This window comes from Trachypithecus francoisi, unplaced genomic scaffold (genome assembly GCF_009764315.1).
Source record: "Trachypithecus francoisi isolate TF-2019V2 unplaced genomic scaffold, Tfra_2.0 Lachesis_group12, whole genome shotgun sequence".
In the NCBI taxonomy this organism is placed as follows: domain Eukaryota; kingdom Metazoa; phylum Chordata; class Mammalia; order Primates; family Cercopithecidae; genus Trachypithecus; species Trachypithecus francoisi.
The window spans coordinates 65837466-65859732 of NW_022681457.1; the positions used below are offsets into that span (position 1 = coordinate 65837466).

Here is a 22267-nt window from a genome sequence, read left to right on the forward strand (position 1 = left end):
GTGAGTGGGATGGTGTATGCCTGTAGTCCTAGCTACTTGGGAGGCTGAGGCAGGAGAATTGCATGAGTCCAGGAATTCAAGTCTGCAGTGAGCTATAATGGCATCACTGTACTCCAGCCTAGGTGACAGACTGAGAACCTGTCTAAAAAAAAAAAAGGCAAAGAAAATTTCTGACTTCTTTGAAAGAAATCTTCAAGCAGGATTCTGGAATACAGCCCAATGTTGTTTCACGCCAAAATATAAACCACAGGACCAAATTTTCCTAAGGAGCAGCAGCTCATATGTAAATAGCTTTAGAAAACACAACTTCGGCCAGGCACGGTGGCTCACACTTGTAATCTCAGCACTTTGGGAGGCCGAGGCAGGGGGATCACCTGAGGTCAGGCTTTGGAGACCAGCCTGGCCAACATGATGAAACCCCATCTCTACTAAAAATACAAAAAAAATTAGCTGGGTGTGGTGGTGGGTGCCTGTAATCCCAGCTACTTGGGAGGCGGAAGCAGAAGAATCGCTTGAGGCAGAGGTTGCAATGGGCCGAAATTGCACCATTGCACGCCAGTCTGGGAAACAAAAGCGAAACCCTGTCTCAAAAATAAAAAAAGAAAGAAAGAAAGAAAACATAACTTCATTTAAACTTTCTTTAAAGCGTTCAAAAGTACCTCCTTCACAGACATTCATTAGATTCCATATCTTGATTTCTCTCTGCGCCTTTGTTGAGAAATGACAGCATGGGGTCTTTTGAGGATGGATCACATTATCCACAGCCTTTCTTTGGGGGCTATTTTCATTTTTTTGTGTGTGCAAAATTGGGACGTATATGATGAATATGATTTACTGCCAGAAAATGAGAAAGAACATATATGGACCCCTCAATTGAGTTGTTATTAAGGTATGTAATTATAAGCCAAAAATGCAGCCAAATCCTCAACTGTATTTTATGGTCAGTTTTTCTTCATGCCAAAATCACCTATTAGTAACCACCATATCTTTGCTCATTGACTGCAGAATCCAAATATTTATACCTTTATTTATTTATTTATTTATTTTTGAGACAGGGTCTTGCTCTGTCACCCAGGCTGGAGTGCAGTAGCACTATCCTGGCTCACTGCAACCTCTGCCTCCTGGGCTCAAGTGATCCCCCCACTCAGCCTCCCCAGTAGCTGGGACTACAGGCATGTGCCATCATGCCTGGTTAATTTTTTGTAGAGATGGGGTTTTGGCACGTTTCCCAGGCTGGTCTCAAACTCCTGGGCTCAAGTGATCCTTCCAACACCTTCAAAAGTGCTGGGGTTACAGGCATGAGCCACCAAGCCCAGCCTTATACCTTTATTTTTATTATATGTTAATAGATACTAAAAAATTACTTTTCCCTTTTAATAAAACAATCAAGTTAAATAAAAACTTTTTTATTAAATAAAAAATGAAACTGTTTTTAGTTTAAAAGCCTGACCATTTTGTTGGCCAGGAATTTGGGAAGACCTCAGCTGGGCAGTTCTTGCTTGAGGTCTCATTTGTGGTACCAGTTGGGTATCAGCAGGGTCCACAGTCATCTGAAGGCTTGACTGGATGTCCAAGAGGCTTCACTTACATGGTTGGCAGCTGATGCTAGCTGATGGCTGGGAGCTCAGCTGTGGCTGTTGACCTGGGTGCCTACACACAGACTTCCTAGCATCACAGTCTCGGTATGGCTAGACTTCTGTCATGGAAGAGAGCTCTTCCCAGAGTTAAAAGTCCCTATAATCCTAGCACTTTGGGAGGCCGAGGTGGGCAGATCACCTGAGGTCAGGAGTTCAAGATCAGCCTGGCCAACATGATGAAACCCTGTCTCTACTAAAAATACAAAAATTAGCCATGCGTGTGGTGCTTGCCTATAATCTCAGCTACCCAGGAGGCTGCGGCAGGAGAATCACCGGCACCTGGGAGGCAGAGGCTGCAGTGAGCTGAGATCATGCCACTGCACTCCAGCCTGGGTGACTGAGTGAGACTCTCTCTCTCAAAAAAAAAAAAAAACAAAGTCCCAAGCCCCATTTGTTTCCTTTTAATCTTCCTTTCTTTAGTATTAATTCTTTGATGGTGTAAAAGAAATGAGCAACAGTTAAAGTCACTCTTACAATCATTTCATTTGAAGAGTTCTCATCCTATGTGAATTCCCTGGTGTAGCGTAATATATGAACGATGGCTATAAGCTTTTCCATATTCATCATTTGTACTTGACCAGTAAGATACAGACCGTAGGTAAAGACTATATTCCTCCCCATGCTCCAACTTCAACACACTCACAGGACTTTTCTCTAGTTGGAATTCTCTGATGGTGAAAAAGGGAAATGCTGGATGCCTCTCCTTCTCTAGTAGACTTTTTGCTTTCAAAGAACGCATTAACTGTGGAAACAGCAATCTCACATTTATGACATTTGCCTGGAAGATTTGGGCTGTGACTAAACGTCTTTCTACATCTATTACGTTCATTCACATTCCCAGTTTTCACAATAACATTGATCAAGTTTCCCTGTAGCATGAATTCTCTGGTTTGAACCAGCACCATATTGATAAAATTTATAGCTGTTTCCCTTCAGTGTCAATTATCTCACGTGGTGAAAGTTCTGAATCGTCTGCCAGTATCTGACTGAATACACATATGCACTGACCCAGCGATTCCATTCCTAAGTATATACACAAGAGAAATACATGTATGTACACCAAGACAAGTATGCTCTCAGAAGCATGATTTATTATGACCCTAAGCTGTAAACAATGTAAAAGTTCATCAATAGGAGAATGGATAAATTGTGATATAATCATATAATAGAATTCTATCCTGGATAAAAATAAATAAACTTCTGCCACATGCACTAATGATTAGACTCAGGGACATGATGAATGTAATAAGCCGTACATGAAAGAATGCATGATAATCCAATTTATAGAAAGGTTTATAATATGTAAAAACTAATTTGTAATGTTAGAAGTCAGAATCATGGTCAACTGTGAGGAGGTAACAACTAATTTTTATTTTGTATTTGCAATGAGAAATACAGTTTATACCTCCTTCTTTTAAAGGACCTCTCTACTCACTGTATAGTCCATGGACCGCAGTCAGTTGGCCAACTAGTTATTACTGATTAACAAAAGGATATGTGTTGAAATGGAAAATGTGATTTTCAATGTTTATAACACCTTGACAGAGGAAGTTTTTGTCTGCTGAAGCTAGTAATAAAAAAAATTGGACTTTTTAATTATTTTTGTCATGTAATTTGTCTAATAATATTTGTGTGTGTGTGTGTGTGTGTGTGTGTGTGTGTGTTTTATAGGCTGGCAAATAGTAGGTTACCATGTGGCATAGTACCTTAAACTGTTGGATATTATTATGCTTGCAAGCAACATCATCTACAGGGTTTACTATGACTTAACATTTTTTTACAAAAAAAAGCCACATTACTTACTGAATTCCCATGGTTTCTACCTTGTGAGTTTTCTGATGGACAATGAGGTTTGACTTACAACTGAAGAACTTCCCACACTGTTTACATTCATATGGTTTCTCTCCTGTGTGAGTTTTCTGATGGCGAATGAGGTTTGATTTCCTACTAAAGGCTTTCCCACACTGAGGACACCCATTGGATTTCTCTCCTGTATGTATCCTGTGATGTACAGTGAGGATTGCCTTCTGGCGGAAGGACTTCCCACATTCATTACAAATATAGGGTTTCTCCCCTGTGTGAATTCTCTGGTGGAGAGTGAGGGTTGTCTTTTGGCAGAAGGACTTCCCACATTCATTGCAAATATAGGGTTTCTCTCCTGTGTGAGTTCTCTGATGCACAGTGAGGGTTGTCTTCTGGATAAATGCCTTCCCACACTCATTACACTGATATGGTTTCTCTCCTGTGTGAGTTCTCTGGTGATCAATGAGGTATGACTTCTTCCTAAAGGCACTTCCACACTGAGGACATTCATAGGCTTTCTCCCCCGTATGTGTTTTGTGATGTCTAGTGAGGGTGGCCTTCTGGCGGAAGGACTTCCCACAATCCATACAAATAAAGGGTTTCCCCTCTATATGTGTTTTCTCATGAAGGGTGAGGGCTGTCTTCTGACGGAAGGCCTTTCCACACTGATTGCAAACATAAGGTTTTTCACCTGTGTGAATTCGCTGATGTTCAATGAGGTATGATTTCCTTCTAAAGTTATTCCCACAGTAAGGACAGTGAAAGGGTTTCTCTTCTGTTTGTGGTCTCTGAGGCATAATAAAGACAGACTTTCTGCAGAGGAATTTCCCATATTTGTTGTAGGCAGAGGGCTTCTTTTCCATAAGATTACTTGGATGGACACTGAGGCTTGACTTTTCTATGAAGGCAATTCCATCTTTACTGTAGTCAAAGGTTCTTTCTCCTCTGTGAGCTCTAGTATGTGTAAATAGCATTCCTTTCATCAGGAAGGATTTTTCACATTCATTATGGTCAAATGGTCGCTCTGGAGCTTGAGCCTTCTGATGCTGAATAAGCTCCTGTTTACCACTAAGAACTCTTTCTGTTTGTTTCTGGAGATTCACTGCAGGATGAATTTTCTCATGCTTGGTACTGAGGAGTGATTTCTCCCATCCAGTACTGTCCCCAAACTTCTCTTTTATGGGGCTTATATTTCTAATGACTAGTTCTGAAATATTTTTCAAAACTTTTCCATCAGGTTTATATTCACATAGTACGGTTTTTGAAATACGGTTCTTGCCTAGAGTAAGTGCTTTACTATAAATATTACTTCTCTCCTTAATTAGTTTTTTGTGATTGATGAATATGAGGGATCTAGAATGCCTGTCTTGGTATTCTTTGAACTTCACTAAGACATCTTCAGTTTTCCCATCTTCTTCTAGAAAAGAATACAATTAACACTGTGAGTCTTCACATAAATGCTATGGATTGGGTATACATCCAGACAAACTATGGTGAGACCATCTCACTACTGTGATCTACAAAAAGGCCAGAATAAATTACCTCTTGGTAGCGAAAATGTATAAACACAAATACAAATCTTGCTACTCTGTTAAAATGAAGAAAAACTGGCATAAGCAAAAAACACTCATATCTTTGGCATGTTATAAATATAAGCTGCACTGAGAAGGTATAAGAAACACAAGGATGGCCAGGTGCAGTGGCTCATGCCTGTAATCCCAATACTTCGGGAGGCCGAGGTGGGCGGATCACCTGAGGTCAGGAGTTTGAGACCAGCCTGGCCAACATGGAGAAACCCTGTCTCTACTAAAAATTCAAAATTAGCTGGGCATGGTGGCGCATGCCTGTAATTCCAGCTACTCGGGAGGCTGAAGCAGGAGAATTGCTTGAACCAGAGGGGCAGAGGTTGCAGTGAGCCGAGATCATGCCATTGCACTCCAGCCTAGGCAACAAGAGCGAAAGTCTGTCCCCCCCTACCAAAAAAAAAAAAAAAAAGGCTGGGCGCGGTGGGTCAAGCCTGTAATCCCAGCACTTTGGGAGGCCGAGACGGGCAGATCACGAGGTCAGGAGATCGAGACCATACTGGCTAACACGGTGAAACCCCGTCTCTATTAAAAAATACAAAAAACTAGCTGGGCGAGGTGGCGGGCACCTGTAGTCCCAGCTACATGGGAGGCTGAGGCAGGAGAATGGTGTAAACCTGGGAGGCGGAGCTTGCAGTGAGCTGAGATCCGGCCACTGCACTCCAGCCCGGCCGACAGAGCAAGACTCCGTCTCAAAAAAAAAAAAAAAAAAAAAAAAGGGATAAGTGAGCAGAAGAGAAAGAATGATGAAAGAGGGATTCTCCTCGGAATGGAAGATTCAGAGCTGCTGAAGTGAGCCTACCAAGGGTGCTGAACAATAGGCAATGTGACCAAAAATTATTTAGGAAGAGACAAAAAGCTATACATTATTTATCCCCTCATGACTAAGTAAGTGTTATAAGTGCTTCCAATTATTTCTTCTTCACTTGCATTTAGCCCATGAATGGTAAATGAACTTTCTCAGCTCAATTCAAAGTGTTTACAGAAACATTCGTCTATAGTCTAGGCCCTAGATGTCCATATAACTGTAATTTATTTTCTCTTGAAAGCAGAGAATCTGGAAAACATATTCCCATGAGGAATTATCAAATACACCAAAAGACAAAATATATTTCCAACAGGAATATAATCACTGTTGCGTATACATTTTATATATATATATATGTATTTAAATTCATTTTTATTTTTTTGAGAAAGGGTCTCGCTGTGTCCCCCAAGCTGGAATACAGTGGTGTGATCCTGGCTCACTGCAGCCTTGGCATCCTGGGCTCAAGCAATCCTCCCACCTCAGCCTCCCAAGTATCTGGGGCTACAGGTGTGTGCCACCATATCCAGCTAATTTTTTATTTTTTTTTACAGACGGGGGTCTTCCTGTGTTGCCCCGGCTGGACTTGAACTCCTGGCCTCAAATGATCTTCCAAAAGTTCTGGGATTATAGGCGTGAGCCACAGTGCCCAGAAACTTAGTATTCTGATTGCTGTTACCATCAATTTATTCTGCCAGAGATGGTCAATAATGAAATTCTCCTGACCAACAATTCTAACTTCATTCTTTCAATTTGCCAAATTACTTTTTTCAGCTTTAGGGAAAGATAGGTTTGAGTTTTCCTCCCAATACAGTCACCTACCTTAACTCTGCAATTCCCTGTTGGAGCTGTAAAGGACTGGATTCTTCGATGTATGTGCAGAGCACTGATTAATCTTAATTATTTTTTAAAAATTATTGTATATCTTACTATAGTTGCCTTACTACCATCCATATTTGGGAGGGCAATTTAAAGATGGATTCATCTTACCTATGATTTACATTGTTATTTATAATAGTCCCATACTGGGAACAGCCCAAATATCCATCAAAAGATGAACAGGTAAAACTGTGTCATGTATTATACAACAGAATACTACCACAGCAAGAAGAAGAAACAATGCTGATACACAATGACAACAGGAATGAATCTCAAATATTTTGCAGCGTGTAAGCTTTATGAAAAAGAATACATATCATACAATTCCACTTATGTGCAGTTCTAGGACATGTAAAACTAATCTGTATTGGTAATTGGAGTTACATTGCCTCCCTAAGCATATACCTCCAAGTATATGCTACTATCCAATTTTTCTTAAAGTTTTCATAGTCTTTCCTTTTTTTGGAGACAAAGTCTCACTCGGTCACTCAGGCTGGAGTGCAACAACTGGTCTCAGCTCACTGCAACCTCCACCTCTCATGTTCAAGTGATTCTCCTGCCCCAGCCTCATGAGTAGCTGGGATTACAGGCATGTGCCACCACACCTGGCCAATTTTTGTATTTTTAGTAGAGACAGGGATTCATTATGTTGGCCAGGCTGGTCTTGAACTCCTGACCTCGTGATCCACCCGCCTTGGCCTCCCAAAATGCTGGGATTATAGGTGTGAGCCACTGCACCTGGTCCCCACCCTTTTTTTTTCTTTTGAGACAGAGTCTCACTCTGTCACCCAGGCTGGAGTGCAGTGGCACAATCCCAGCTCATTGCAACCTTAGTCTCCCAGGTTCAAGTGATTCTCATGCCTTGGTCTCCTGAGTAGCTGGGACTACAGGTGTGTGCCACCACATCTGGCTAATGTTTTTTATATTTTCTAGTGGAGATGGGGTTTCACTGTGTTGGCCTGGCTGGTCTCGAACCCCTGACCTCGAGTGATCCACCGCCTTGGCCTCCTAAAATGCTGAGATTCTAGGCGTGAGCAACTGCTCCCGGCTAAGCTTTCACATAGTTTTTCTACCTTTCAGTATCCTGTCTGTCTGAAATTGTAATATAATTATGGTATGGAGCATTCACTTCAAGGTATTTTCCAACAACCTGGGATCTTAACATGATCATTCTATGTAAAGTCCTCGATTTGATAATATAATATTGCTTTCCCAACTAAAACTCATGTTTTTGGAGGTCAATATTTTATTGACAATCTTCTCTAAAATCTTCTGAGTTTACATTTACACACTGTTATCTGAAGTTAGGGGATACAATGCTGGCAGGTACACCTAAAAAGAACTTAGTAGTAAATGATTTCTAAATGGATAAGAAAGATATTTTCCTTGCACAGTATGACAATCAATAAGATAACTACTGAATACCTGGCCTCTGTTACAAGGTGCAGTAAGGAAAGGCAAAAGAGAGGACCTTATTTTGGGGAAATGATGAACCAAATGGAGAAAGAAGTTTCATATAAAACAACTTTGAATTAGGTACCAAATTACTAGATCATATCAGAGGACGTGTCTGCTCACATATTACAGATGTTAAGTAGAATGGGAATGCATAAGAAACAGAAATAGACATAGCCTGGCGGCAAGGTTAAATTCTTTACCACGTTGGCCGGGCGCGGTGGCTCAAGCCTGTAATCCCAGCACTTTGGGAGGCCGAGACGGGCGGATCACGAGGTCAGGAGATCGAGACCATCCTGGCTAACACGGTGAAACTCCGTCTCTACTAAAAATACAAAAAATTAGCTGGGTGCGGTGGCGGGCGCCTGTAGTCCCAGCTACACGTGAGGCTGAGGCAGGAGAATGGCGTGAACCCCGGAGGCAGAGCTTGCAGTGAGCCGAGATTGGGCCACTGCACTCCAGCCTGGGGGACAGAGCGGGACTCCGTCTCAAAAAAAAAAAAAAATTTTTTTTACCTTGCCAAATGAGAGGCCTAACCTTTAACTTCAGTTTCAGGGTGGTAATTTTTAAGGCCTTTGAATGTCATGGCTAATAGTTTATTTGTTTGCTGGGGAGTCTTTGGCTGGCCAGACAGTAACAATATGATTTAGGGTAGGGGTTTTGAGTCATGCAGCAAGCATCAGCTCAGCTTCCTAAGGCACTGGAAACTGAGCTCAGCCACCGGGGCAATCAGGCCTATTTGATGGAGCCCCAATAAAAACTTTGGACACTGAGGCTGTGCTGAGCTTCGCTGGTTGGCAGTACTCTGTATGCATCGTCACACAGTGTTGCCAGGATTGCTATCCCTGACTCCACAGCGATAGGGCGACTAGAAGCTGCAAGTTTGGCACTTTCCCGTACACTGCCTATTTCCTTCTTCCCTTGACTGATTTTAATCTTTTCCTGTAACAAATTGTAACTGTGAGTGTAACAGCTTTCACTGAGGTCCATGGGTCTTTTCAGCAAATTATCAAACCCAGCCAGGTGCGGTGGCTCACACCTGTAATCCCAGCACTTTTGGAGGCCGAGGCAGGTGGATCACTTGAGGTCAGAGGTTTGAGACCAGCCTGGCCAACATAGTAAAACCCTGTCTCTATTAAAATACAAAAATCAGCAAGGCATGGTGGCACATGCCTATAATCCCAGCTACTTGGGAGGCTGAGAATCACTTGAACCTGGGAGGTGGAGGTTGCAGTGAGCCAAGATTGCGCCACTGCACTCTAGCCTGAGCGACAGAGTGAGACTCTGTCTCAAAAAAAAAAAAAATTATCAAACCTAAGGGCAGTCCTGGGTATCCGTGAATTTACAGCTGGTGTCAGATGTAAGGGTGGTCTTGCATGGATTACTGTACTCCCTAACTGCATAGTTGGCTAACTTTGCAAGTATATATGGAACATTTAGTATCCATCATATAAGGAAAGGTCCAGCTGTGATGAATAGAACCAATTACAGTTTTCCCTCATTATCCAATCCAAGGGGACAGGTTCCGAAACCCCTAAGGATACTAAAATCCAAAGATGCTCAAGTCCCTCATATAAAATAGTGTAGTATTTGCATATAACCTATACATCTCCTCCTGTATACTTTAAATCATCTCTAGATGACTTATAATACCTTTTACAATGCAAATGCTATGCCAACAGCTATTATACTATACTGATTTTTTTTTTTTTTTGAGACGCAGTCTCGCTCTGTCGCCCAAACTGGAGTGTAGTGGCTGGATCTCAGCTCACTGCAAGCTCCGCCTTTCGGGTTCATGCCATTCTCCTGCCTCAGCCTCCCGAGTAGCTGGGACTATAGGCGCCTGCCACCTCGCCCAGCTAGTTTTTTGTATTTTTTAGTAGAGACGGGGTTTCACCGGGTTAGCCAGGATGGTCTCGATCTCCTGACCTTGTGATCCGCCCGTCTTGGCCTCCGAAAGTGCTGGGATTACAGGCTTGAGCCACCGTGCCCGGCCTATACTATACTGATTTTTATTTGTATTTTGTGTGTGTGTGTGTGTGTTTGTGTATTTTTTTTCTACTTGCAGTTGGTTGAATCTGCTGATGTGGAAGCTATGAATTGGCGGGCTGATTGTATATGGAATATATTTAGGACTCTTGAACAAACAAGAGATTATCAAAAGTTCTTAGTCACAGACAGAAATACATTTGGAATGACCAAATGAGGTATGATCCTGTCACCCATGAAAATAGAGGGATTTAAATTTCATATTAAAAAGTGTTATCTTTTTAGCATAATGACAGAATAAACTGAAAAAAAAAAAACTAGGGAAAAATCATGGCAAATTCAAAGATTAATTACAGCAGTCCACACCTGAAATGATATGGCTCTCATTTTGGAAGCTGTCAATGGCAAATGAGAATATAAGAAGATGTAAAGATATTTTACAGGGTTCGATAATATAACACATTGTGGAGAGATGATTAAGAAAGTATAACAGAGATGATGGACTAAATTCTATACTACTTGGGCTGATTATGGGAACAAGAAAATACAGAAACAAATAATAATAAATAAGATTATGGGAACAGGCCCAGCGTGGTGGCTCATTCCTGCAATCCCAGCACTTTGGAAGGCTAAGGCGGGCAGATCACTTAAGGTCAGGAGTTCGAGACCAACCTGGCCAACATGGTGAAACCCCATCTCTACTGAAAATACAAAAATTAGCCAGGTGTGGTGGCACGTGCCTGTAATCCCAGGTATTCAGGAGGCTGAGAAGACAGGATCACTTGAACCCGGGAGGCAGAGGTTGCAGTGTGCCCAGATCATGCCATTGCACTCCAGCCTGGGCAACAGAGCGAGACTCCATCTCAATTAAAAAAAAAAAAAACAACATTATGGGAACAAAAGAATAAACAATAGTAAATATAGCAATTATTATTTCTGATATATTGGTAACCAAAAAGGATAGGACAATTGATAGTCATATTCCTATTGGCAGATTAAAATATACCACTAGAGTTGACATGGGAGAAACGGGCTGAAATGTCTATTTGAAAGCCATTCACATAAAACAAGGAAATCAATTTGAGAACTCATCAGATTATTGTAGCTTACAGGACTTTTATAAAGTCAAGAACTGAGAGTGAAGAAAATGCTTTCAGGACACATCAGAGAGATACCAATGAGAGGCCTAATGAAACAAGATTAATTTAGTCAACAAATATTTATTGTCCTAGGCAAGGTACATAAAGGAGATAAAAGCAAACAAGATGTGAAAAGGTACTCAGGGAAATAGGATGAAAATGAGTTAGTATTTTTCACCCAAATCCCACAATCCCCGGCAGATATCAAGAGTGATGCTCAGCATTGTGATATGAAACACAAAAGTTTACTGGAAAGAAATCGTGATCTTGAAATTACCATTTTGGTCCCATGCATATGGATTTTGGTGGTAGGTCTCATGGTGAGAATGGGATGTGAGACTCAGGCAGGAAACAAAGAAATAACCTTTCTTTGCCCAGGGAAAGAAACAGAAGAAAGTGAAAACTATGAGGAAGATAGATATTAAACAATGATTTTTATTTTTCTGATAGGTTTAAGAATGCTCTTTCTTATAAATAGGAGACTACAACAAAAGGAGGAAGATAGATGACAGAAATGCTAAAGAAAGAGAAGAAAAGAAGAAACATTTCAGTGGGGTGTGGTGGTTCATGCCTGTAATCCCAGTACTTTGGGAGGCCGAGGTGGGCGGATCACCTGAGGTTGGGAGCTAGAGACCAGGCTGGCCAACATGGTGAAACCCATCTCTACTAAAAATACAAAAATTAGCCAGGTGTGGTACCGTGCGCCTGTAGTCCCAGCTACTTGGGAGGCAGAGGCAGGAGAATCACTTGAACCTGGGAGGTGGAGGTTGCAGTAAGCTGAGATCGCACCACTGCACTCCAGCCTGAGAGACAAAGTGAGACCCTGACACACACACACACACACACACACACACGCGAAGAAACATCATCTAAATCACCAGTTCCCAAGGTGTGATTCATGAACTTGTAGTACTTGAGTCTCTGATGTTGGAGTAATGGGGATTATGTGCAGGGTAAAAATGATTATTCATTAATAATAACAACACTTCATTTGTCTTTTTTTTTTTTTTTTTTTGCTGTGTTTATATTTGCACTAATGGGGCAAAAGCAATGGTAGGTGTTTCGTTTGTATCCATGGATTTTAATTTACGGTGGTGACTCAGTGACAACAGAGCAGTTAGTGCCATTAAAAGAACAATTTTATGATGTGCATTTCCTGAGGGGAGGGAGCATGCCAGTCTACATGCGAGCCACATAGGGAAGCAGCAGGTTTGGTCGGGAGGCAGAAAGGAGCATGGGGAAAGCCTATGCCAGAGCATTCACGGAGGTTTCTAGGGGAAAGAAAAGGCAGGGCTGAGAAAACAGCTCAGGACTGGCTCCTTTGACTCGTATTGGCAGGCTGTGGGTTCCTGGGGTGGCCTCTGACCGTGGGTGATTTAGGGCAGAGAAAATACTGGCTTAGTGTATGAGAGCTGGATAAAGGAGGTGGTTGGGGTATAAACTTGGAGTTGGTTTTTATATGAAAGGTGAGCTCACTGACAAGCTGTTCACTCTAGGAATTAGCTAACTCTGGGAGGGGCAGTCTTTCCCCAGGTAGCGAGACTCCTCAAAAATGTCAAGACATTGTAAAATATAGAAAATAAAAAAATACAATTAATACCGTGGGTAAAATGCTAGTACGTTAGCTTAAATCAAAATACTGGTACCAAATCTATAATAATAATCACTGCATTTCTAACTGCCACATACTCAGAAAAAAAATGTGTCACTTGAGAATGTTTTTGATAGAGCAGAAAAAAATCATTAATTGTATTAAATTTTCATCCTTGATTATACATCTTTTCAGTATTCTGTGATGACTAAAGAAGTATGCATAGGGCCGGGCGTGGTGGCTCAAGCCTGTAATCCCAGCACTTTGGGAGGCCGAGACGGGCGGATCACGAGGTCAGGAGTTCGAGACCATCCTGGCTAACACGGTGAAACCCCGTCTCTACTAAAAAATACAAAAAACTAGCCGAGCGAGGTGGCTGGCGCCTGTAGTCCCAGCTACTCGGGAGGCTGAGGCAGGAGAATGGCGTAAACCCGGGAGGCGGAGCTTGCAGTGAGCTGAGATCCGGCCACTGCACTCCAGCCTGGGCGACAGAGCGAGACTCCGTCTCAAAAAAAAAAAAAAAAAAAAAAAAAGAAGTATGCATAAGCCAGGTGAGGTGGTTCATGCCTATAACCCCAGAACTTTGGGAGGCCAAGGCAGGAGGACTGCTTGAGACCAGGGGTTCCAGACCAGCCTGGGTAAAACCTATCTACAGAAAAAAAAAAAAAAAAAAAAGCAGGCACAGTACCATGTGCCTGTAGTCCTAACTACTTGGAAGGCTGAGGCAGGAGGATTGCTTGAGCCCAAGAGTTTGAAGTTGCAGTGAGCTGTGATTACACCATTACAATCCAGCCTGAGTAACAGAGACCCCCAACTCAAATACATACATACATACATAACAGTAACAAAATAAAATGAAGTATGCATAAACCACTTCTGTTTGTTAAAACAGAGATCATAAGATTGATGGAGTGGATTCTTTATGGCAATGATACCAAATTATAAATAAGACCTGAGACCATGGCAGCCAAGAACTAAATCATGCACCCCTACACTCAAGCAATAAATTATGTTCTAACTGCCACAAGGCTTTTCTTTCTCTCTAGCAGCTGAACAAGCACTGGCCTGGAGATAAGCAGACTGCCAGATGCTGACTGACACCTCCCTCCCTTCCACAAGCCATAACTACAGCTTTAATTGGAAAAGAGACTGGTTTCAGGAACTTTCTTCTGATAAGTGACATTGACCACAGGTTGGTTCCAGATGGTTTACAGAGACTGTGCAAAAAGTACCTTTGTGCCCTAGGTTTTACTTTCTGACATATAGAACATAATTTCTTTTTGTTTGTTCTTTGAGATAGAGTCTTTTTGTTTGTTTTTTGAGCTAGAGTCTCACTCTGTCACCCAGGCAGGAGTACAACGGCGTGATCTCAGCTCACTGCAACCTCTGCCTCCCGGGTTCAAGTGATTCTCATGCCTCAGTCTCCCAAGTAGGTGGGATTACAGGCGCCCGCCACTATGCCTGGCTAATTTTTGTGTTTTTGTAGAGATGAGGTTTCACCATGTTGGCCGGGCTGGTCTTGAACTCCTGACCTCAGGTGATCCACCTGTCTCGGCCTCCCAAAGTGTTGGGATTACAGGGGTGAGCCACCGCACCTGGCCTAATTTCTCTCTCTCTCTATCTCTCTCTCTCTATATATATATATGTAAAATATATATATTTTACATATATATATATTATTACAGTGAGTGACACCTCGTGTGGCTAATTTTTGTATTTTTAGCCGAGAGGGGGTTTCACCATGTTGGCCAGGCTGGTCTTGAACTCCTGATCTCAGGTGATCCACCCACCTCTGCCTCCTAAAGTGTTGGGATTACAGGCATGAGCTACCATGCCCAGCCTAATTCATATACCTATATATCTTTATACAACTTTTTTTTAGATGAAGTCTGACTCACTCTTTTGCCCAGGTTGCAGTGCAGTGGTGCAATCTCGGCTCACTGCCACCTCTGCTTCCTGGGTTCAAGTGATTCTCCTGCCTCAGCCTCCCAAGTAGCTGGGATTAAAAGTGAGTGATACCATGTCCTGCTAATTTTTTTATTTTTAGTAGAGATGGGGTTTTGCCATGTTGGCCAGGCTGGCCTCAAGTGATCTGCCCACCTTGGCCTCCCAAATTGCTGGGATTATAGGCATGAGCCACTGTGCCGGCCAATTTTACTATATTTTAATGTTAAATCTTCACCTCAAAGGGAACATGGGCTGAATGTAACATGCATGTTTACTCACTATGCAAGCATTTTGGTTTCCTTCATAAATATTCATAGATTCTCCTATAACCTGCTAAATATGTATGAATAGCTCACCGTGTCAGGCACAAATCCTAACCTCTCCTCTTCCTCTCCCAAGCACCTGCGTTTGGTTTTGGCCAGAGGGGCCATTTCTCAACCTGCAGGTTTTAACTTTGTAAGAAATAAAGCTTTCCTTTCCTGCTTTTATAGATCTTATGGTTTTAAGTCCACAAGCTGCATACCAGAGTATATTTTGTAAGGAAAAGTACTAGCTCAATTATTTGAGTTGAGAACTGAATATCTCTTTTTGGGCGAAAGAGCATTTTTACTCTGTAGTACAACTGACTATTATTCATATGTAGGTATCCAGTAGACATTTTCTTGAAAAATGAACGAGATGAACCTGTCACTTCAGAGAAACATCCACTAATATTTGTTGCCAATGATAAAATTTGAGCTTTCAAGTAAAGATGATTCTGTTGGAAAGCTTCAATTTGCTCCTGTGCATCTGTCAGCTTTGTAATAAAGACCTTTCTGATGAGGCTGCTGATGATGTGGGTTTTGGATTTTTTTATATTGCATCTGGAAATATGTCAAACTTTGGAAGACCTGTATAAGTCAGTGAACAGATACTTTCCAAATTACTAAGACACAGTATTACCAAAAAATGCATGGGTAAAATATCCGTTTATTTACTTATTTATTTTTTTGAGACGGAGTCTTGCTCTGTCATCCAGGCTGGAGTGCAGTGGCACTATCTCAGCTCACTGCAAACTCCGCCTCCGGGTTCAAGAGATTCTCCCACCTCAGCCTCCTGAGTAGGTGAGATTACAGGCGCCCGCCACTATGTCTGGCTAATTTTTGTGTTTCTGTAGAGACGGGGTTGGCCAGGCTGGTCTTGAACTCCTGACCTCAGGTGATCTTCCGCCATGGCCTCCCAAAGTGCTGGGATTACAGGCATGAGCCCCAACAGCCAAATATCTATTTAAAGTACAAGACAGACTACTGGATTTTTATGTAACAATGTACGAGAGTTCACTGCAATACAGTTTCTGTATTGGAACTAAGTATTAAGGAAGCACTAACTATTCAGTTTGGGTATACTATCAATGAAGAATATCCATGACAATCTAAAAAGGCTTTAAAAATATTTCTCTTTCCAAACTACATACATGTGTGAGGAAAGATTTTCTTCATATACATGTTGAGTATCGGTTATCTGAAATGCTTGGGATCAGAAGTGTTTCAGATTTTGTAATGTTTTTGGATTTTGAAACATTTGCATTATACTTACCAGCTGAGCATTCCAAATCCCCAAACCCAGGATCCAAAATGTTCCAATGAGCATTTTCTTTGAGCATCACGTGGGTGCTAAAAAAGTTTTGTGTTTTGTAGTATTTCCAATTTGGGGTTTGGGAGGCTCAACCTTATTTCAATATAAACCACGTTTCAATAGATTGCAGAATCATATTTGAAAATCAGCTACCTTCTATTGATCCAGACATTAAATAAATTTCAATCATATAAAACAATGCCATTTTTCTATTTTTTCTTTTAGGAAACAGTTACTGTTTGTAAAAATATGACTTTATGTCAATATATAATGGATTTATTATTGTTTCTTATATTGCGGTTTTTAAATGAGTTAATTAGTGAATATTTTAAAAATTTCTCAGCTGGGTGCAGTCGCTCACGCCTGTCATCCCAGTACTTTGGGAGACTGAGGCAGGTGGATCATGAGGTCAGGAGATCAAGACTATCCTGGCTAATACGGTGAAACCCCATCTCTACTAAAAATACAAACCATTAGCCAGGCATGGTGGCACGTGCCTGTAAGTCCCAGCCACTCAGGAGGCTGAGGCAGGAGAATTGCTTGAACCCAGGAGGCAGAGGTTGCAGTGAGCAAGTTGCTAGGACCCGGGAGGTAGAGGCTGTAGTGAGTCTAGATCGCATCACTGCATTCCAGCCTTGGTGACAGAGCGAGACTCCATCTCAAAAAAAAAAATTTTTTTTTAAATTTCTAATAGTGTAACCAAGTAATCCAGCCTCAAATGTACTTTAAAATGTTTTTTCCTTTCTTGCTTTCAACTTTGAGACACTTTGAAACTCTTTCTCCCTTTCTCACCTGGCACTTCCAGGTGAACAGTGTTTACTTATCTAATTACATGCTTGCTTAGGAATTCCAGGGGCCAATTTTGGCCAACAAAGCAGGCAGCAAGACCCAGCTGCAGAATCCTTCCACCTAGGGGGTTTTACAAATAGCCCACCACTACCAGGCCAAAGTCAGGATGATGCAAACTGGACCTCCTGAAGAGCGATTACTCAAGATGAGCATCGGAACACGACACACAGGCCTGCGCCCTCCTGCACCACCCCCACATATTTCCACACCCTTTCCTTCACAACCCCCTTCACTCAGCCCAAAAGGTAGAGATGGCGTCTTTGAGGCAGAAGCCTTGCCAACTCCCATCTGCTAGCATTTAATCAATCAAGTTGCTTTCCTTTCACCTCTCCTCATTTCTCATGTTTTTGCCCTCTAAGCAGTGAGCAGCTGGACTTAGGCCAGTTACAATATCATACACACAGACAAATGCACACAAAGTTCTTTTAAGTTAATAACTTTAATATTTTAAATATGTCTAAGACTAGAAAGTTTGAGAACTACTGGTCTGGACATCTAGATTTATTTATGTATTTATTATGCATTTATTTATTTATTTTTGGAGACAGAATCTTGCTCTGTCACCCAGGCTGGAGTGCAGTGGCGTGATCTAGACTCTGCAACCTCTACCTCCCGGGTCCTAACAACTTACATGCCTCAGCCTCCTAAGTAGCTGGAATTATAGGTGGGCGCTACCACGCCCAGCTAATTTTTCTATTTTTAGTAGAGATGGAGTTTGCCATGTTGGGCAGGGTGGTCTGGAACTCCTGGCCTCAAGTGATCCTCCCAGCGCAGCCTCCCAAAGTGCTGGGATTACAGACATGAGCCACTGTGCCTGGCTGACATCTAGATTTTGGTAATGACAAAGAAGTTTGTATCAAAACAATCCTCCAGCTGATACAAAAAACAAACAAACAAACAAACAAAACCCACTTATTTGAAGGCACTAAAGCATGACCAAAAGTAGCCAGAAGCTGAAGTGGATGCAATGTTTGAAAGAAAGAAACCACACTGCTTAAGAGCTACATTTAGCCAGGTATATGTTCTCAGTAGTTCAGGCAGCACAGAAGAGATAGATCTCCAAGAGAAAGCATGAGTCACCTGATGGCGGAATCAGAGGTTGGAGTTCAGAGCTACTGTAACTTGAAGACAAAATCTGGGAGTAGAGAAGTCAAAAAAGCAGAGCCCCGAAGTTGGTATAAGCCGCCCTCAAAGCCTCGGTTAACTACATTGCTGCAGGGCAAGACTGCAAGGAGCCCAAAGGGAAAGAACGCTAGCGCCCTGAAGGAACTGAGCAAAGAGTTCAGTGGCTGCTTAGCTCTGAAAAAGAGTTTGCGATTCTAGCCCTGTGCCAACAGGAACCTTGTTAAAATCTTGGTCCCAATACCAGCAAATTGGAAATGTGATATTAAAAGAGAGCAGTTCAGCTGGGCGCGGTGGCTCAAGCCTGTAATCCCAGCACTTTGGGAGGCCGAGACGGGCGGATCACGAGGTCAGGAGATCGAGACCATCCTGGCTAACATGGTGAAACCCCGTCTCTACTAAAAAATACAAAAAACTAGCCGGGCGAGGTGGCGGGCACCTGTAGTCCCAGATACTCGGGAGGCTGAGGCAGGAGAATGGCGTAAACCCGGGAGGCGGAGCTTGCAGTGAGCTGAGATCCGGCCACTGCACTCCAGCCTGGGCGACAGAGCGAGACTCCGTCTCAAAAAAAAAAAAAAAAAAAAAAAGAGAGAGAGCAGTTCAGCATGGATTCATGAAGACCAATATGGGGCAGTCCCTTTCTGGTATTTTTAAACGCACTGAAAATTTTAAAGCAGAGTGGAAAAACAGGCAAATAAAACAAAACATAAGAGCAAAAAATCCTGGTCCATTCATCTTTGTCCTGGGTTAGGTGAAAACAAAACAAAACAAAACCACCTTGGTCTTTCCATTGAGACTCCAGAAGGGCCGTGTTTTAGGAGTAAAGACTGCATCCCAGGACTCAGGACCACACCATAAAACTTCAATCAACTAGGTCCAGTCCTTGGGCATGTCCACCGAAAGGCCCAGTTTTAGCAAGAATTCTGTCAAGTCAGTTTAGCTGGAATTCCCCACTCTCAATATCTGATCTCTCTCCTCACCAGCCCCTGCAGGTGATATCTGATCACCATGACCTGCTTTCAGTAGGAATCCTGGTAGGTCAGCTGAGCAAGATTACCCTATCCACTCAGTAATTTCTCATCACGGCCCCTCTCCCCCAACTATAAATTTCCTCTCTTCCTTATCATATTCAGAGTTGGCCCATTCTCTCCCCACTACTTCAAAACCCCATTATAGCAGTCCCTGAGATCTGCCTTACAAGCGTCAGGATGTTTTTCTTTAGTATTTATAGTAACACAGCTTGGATAGGAACAGATGGATTACTGGACCCCTTGGCATCTCACCCAGAACCCCAAGTGCACACCTTTTGAGCCTTAGTCTTCACTCCTGACTGACCGGGGTCCCATTGGTGAGTCAGACTCCTGGTTCACCACTCTGGACAAACTCCCATTGAAGCTGGTACAACATTTTGATTCCTTAGATTCTGAGCATACTCTAGAGGCTGGGTTAGAATCCTAGGTTCCTCTGTTTATATGAAGTTGGGTTAGAGACATTGGTTTCTTTGTTTAAAAAGTACCTGCTGGGCGAGAGGTCTTTCTTCCTGTGTCTTTCTTTTGGGTGGGAATTCACTTCCTGACTCTCGGGGCTAGAAAATTCTTGACCTGTGAGTCCTCTCTGTTTGATCCTGTTTCTCCCATGGGAACTTCTCAGTTGACTGATGGTGTATGTTTCCCTGTTGGTATATGCTCTGCCAGCTCCCTCCACTTCCTTTTTTTCTTGGCATCACTTTACTAAGGATTCTCTAAACTGGCTCCTGTAAGACCTCTCCTTTCCCACTGCTCCATTCCTCCTTCCTCCTCTCACCACCTCTGATCGTCCCTTCAGTTCCCCTAAATCCTTTGACATGTGGCCCTTCAGAACTCCTCCATCCCTTTGTCCACCCTGCCAGACCTTTCCCTTCCCACTCTAACCCCTACAGTCATTTGAACTTTAGGTGTCCTGCCCCACATTGGGGGCACTCAAGGGGCCCCCAAAAGAAACAGCCTGTGGCTGAGAAGGAAAAAAGGGCTAATTGGAAACAAAGTGGATATTTTATTCACTCAGCCAAGCTTTGGAGACATCCAGATAGCTCAGTTGCACACGTAAAATTTAGTCACAGCTTCCATAAGATTATATAACAGGGAAAATGAAAATCTGAAAATCTCCTCCACAAATATTGGCTAAAAAGCATTAGCCCACACATTGAACAGCTAACCTTGTTCCATGTGTCAGAAACACAATTCAGACAAAAATATAAAGTGGAACAAAGATGAGATGTAACACTATTTTACTGACTCCTGGCTAACATTTTAGAACAAAAGTTATAAGATCTCTGTTTGGGACTGTCTGCCTATGTATGTCTATGCATGTATATTATGTAAATGTGATATTTTCTTACCTCGAGATGGTATTAATTATTTATTTAAACATTTTAGTTATTTAGAGACGAGGTCTCACTGTTGCTCAGGCTGGAGTGCAGCAGTGCATAGCTCTCTGAAGCCTTGAACTCCTGGGCTTAAGTGATTCTCCTGCCTCAGCATTCTGAATAGCTGGATCTACAGGTGCACACCACTGCATTGGGATACATTTTTTTCAGAGACTGGGTCTTGCTATGTTGCCCAGGCTGGCCTCACACTCCTGGCCTCAAACGATCCTTCTGCCTCAGCCTCCTGAGTAGCTGGAATTACAGGTGTGAGCCACAGCACTTGGCCAAAGTATAAAGAATGTATAAACTCCCTTAAAGAGTTTATTCAGCCAGGCGCGGTGGCTCAAGCCTGTAATCCCAGCACTTTGGGAGGCCGAGACAGGCGGATCACGAGGTCAGGAGATCGAGACCATCCTGGCTAACACGGTGAAACCCCGTCTCTACTAAAAAAAAATACAAAAAGTTAGCCGGGCGATGTGGCGGGCGTCTGTAGTCCCAACTACTCGGGAGGCTGAGGCAGGAGAATGGCGTAAACCTGGGAGGTGGAGCTTGCAGTGAGCTGAGATCCGGCCACTGCACTCCAGCCCGGGCGACAGAGCGAGACTCTGTCTCAAAAAAAAAAAAAAGAGTTTATTCAGTGGCCGGGCGTGGTGGCTCAAGCCTGTAATCCCAGCACTTTGGGAAGCCAAGACGGGCGGATCACGAGGTCAGGAGATCGAGACCATCCTGGCTAACACGGTGAAACCCCGTCTCTACTAAAAATACAAAAAGCTAGCCGGGCGAGGTGGCGGGCGCCTGTAGTCCCAGCTACTCCGGAGGCTGAGGCAGGAGAATGGCATAAACTCGGGAGGCGGAGCTTGCAGTGAGCTGAGATCCGGCCACTGCACTCCAGCCTGGGAGACAGAGCCAGACTCCGTCTCAAAAAAAAAAAAAAAAAAAAGTTTATTCAAATTGTTTTAAGATAAAAATGAGTGTTTATGTAAGTGAAATGTTCCTAACACCCCCAGAAATATAGGAACTAACCCAAAGGCCTTTCAAGTTCATGTGACTTGGGGTAAAATTTTGATAACTGAGTTTAATATTGTTGGTTTAATAAAAAGAGGTGCATCTATGAGCACATATTTTTATTCTACTTGGCTTTACTAGTCAAATAAGTTACTATTGTATTTACTATGTTTAAAACTATAAAAACTATAAATTCAACTTAAGAAAAAAGGCACAAATAAACATATACTAAAAATGAATTGTCTGATATCCATTATTTCATATACATCAAACACAGCACAAAAACAAAATAAAACAAACCTATGTATTTTCAGGTTTTCCTGATTTGCTTTTAATTGCCTTTTACTTGTATGTGCTATACAAACAGTTAACAAGGAAATGACTTGAGATAATGGCTAGTTTTGTTTAACGTATTATGAAATTTTCATGAACAATCCAAACAAAA

The 22267-nt window shown here is 42.4% G+C and overlaps 1 protein-coding gene across 8 annotated transcripts in view; it reads right to left on the reverse strand.

The window, feature by feature from the left end:
* Nucleotides 1-567: 567 nt before the first annotated feature.
* Nucleotides 568-22267, reverse strand: part of ZNF382 (zinc finger protein 382) — a 57958-nt gene continuing 36258 nt past the window's right edge. For 6 of the 8 annotated variants that reach the window (XM_033225931.1, XM_033225929.1, XM_033225928.1 and 3 more), the window contains exons 5-6: nucleotides 3441-4857; nucleotides 568-834 (exon numbers count right to left, since the gene is read on the reverse strand). In XM_033225931.1, coding sequence (XP_033081822.1) covers nucleotides 750-834; nucleotides 3441-4857 — 1502 coding nt within the window. In that variant the 3' untranslated portion in view covers nucleotides 568-749. Of the gene's footprint in view, nucleotides 835-2386; nucleotides 4858-22267 lie in introns of those variants that run through there. The other 2 variants (XM_033225933.1, XM_033225934.1) reach the window with 1 other exon arrangement.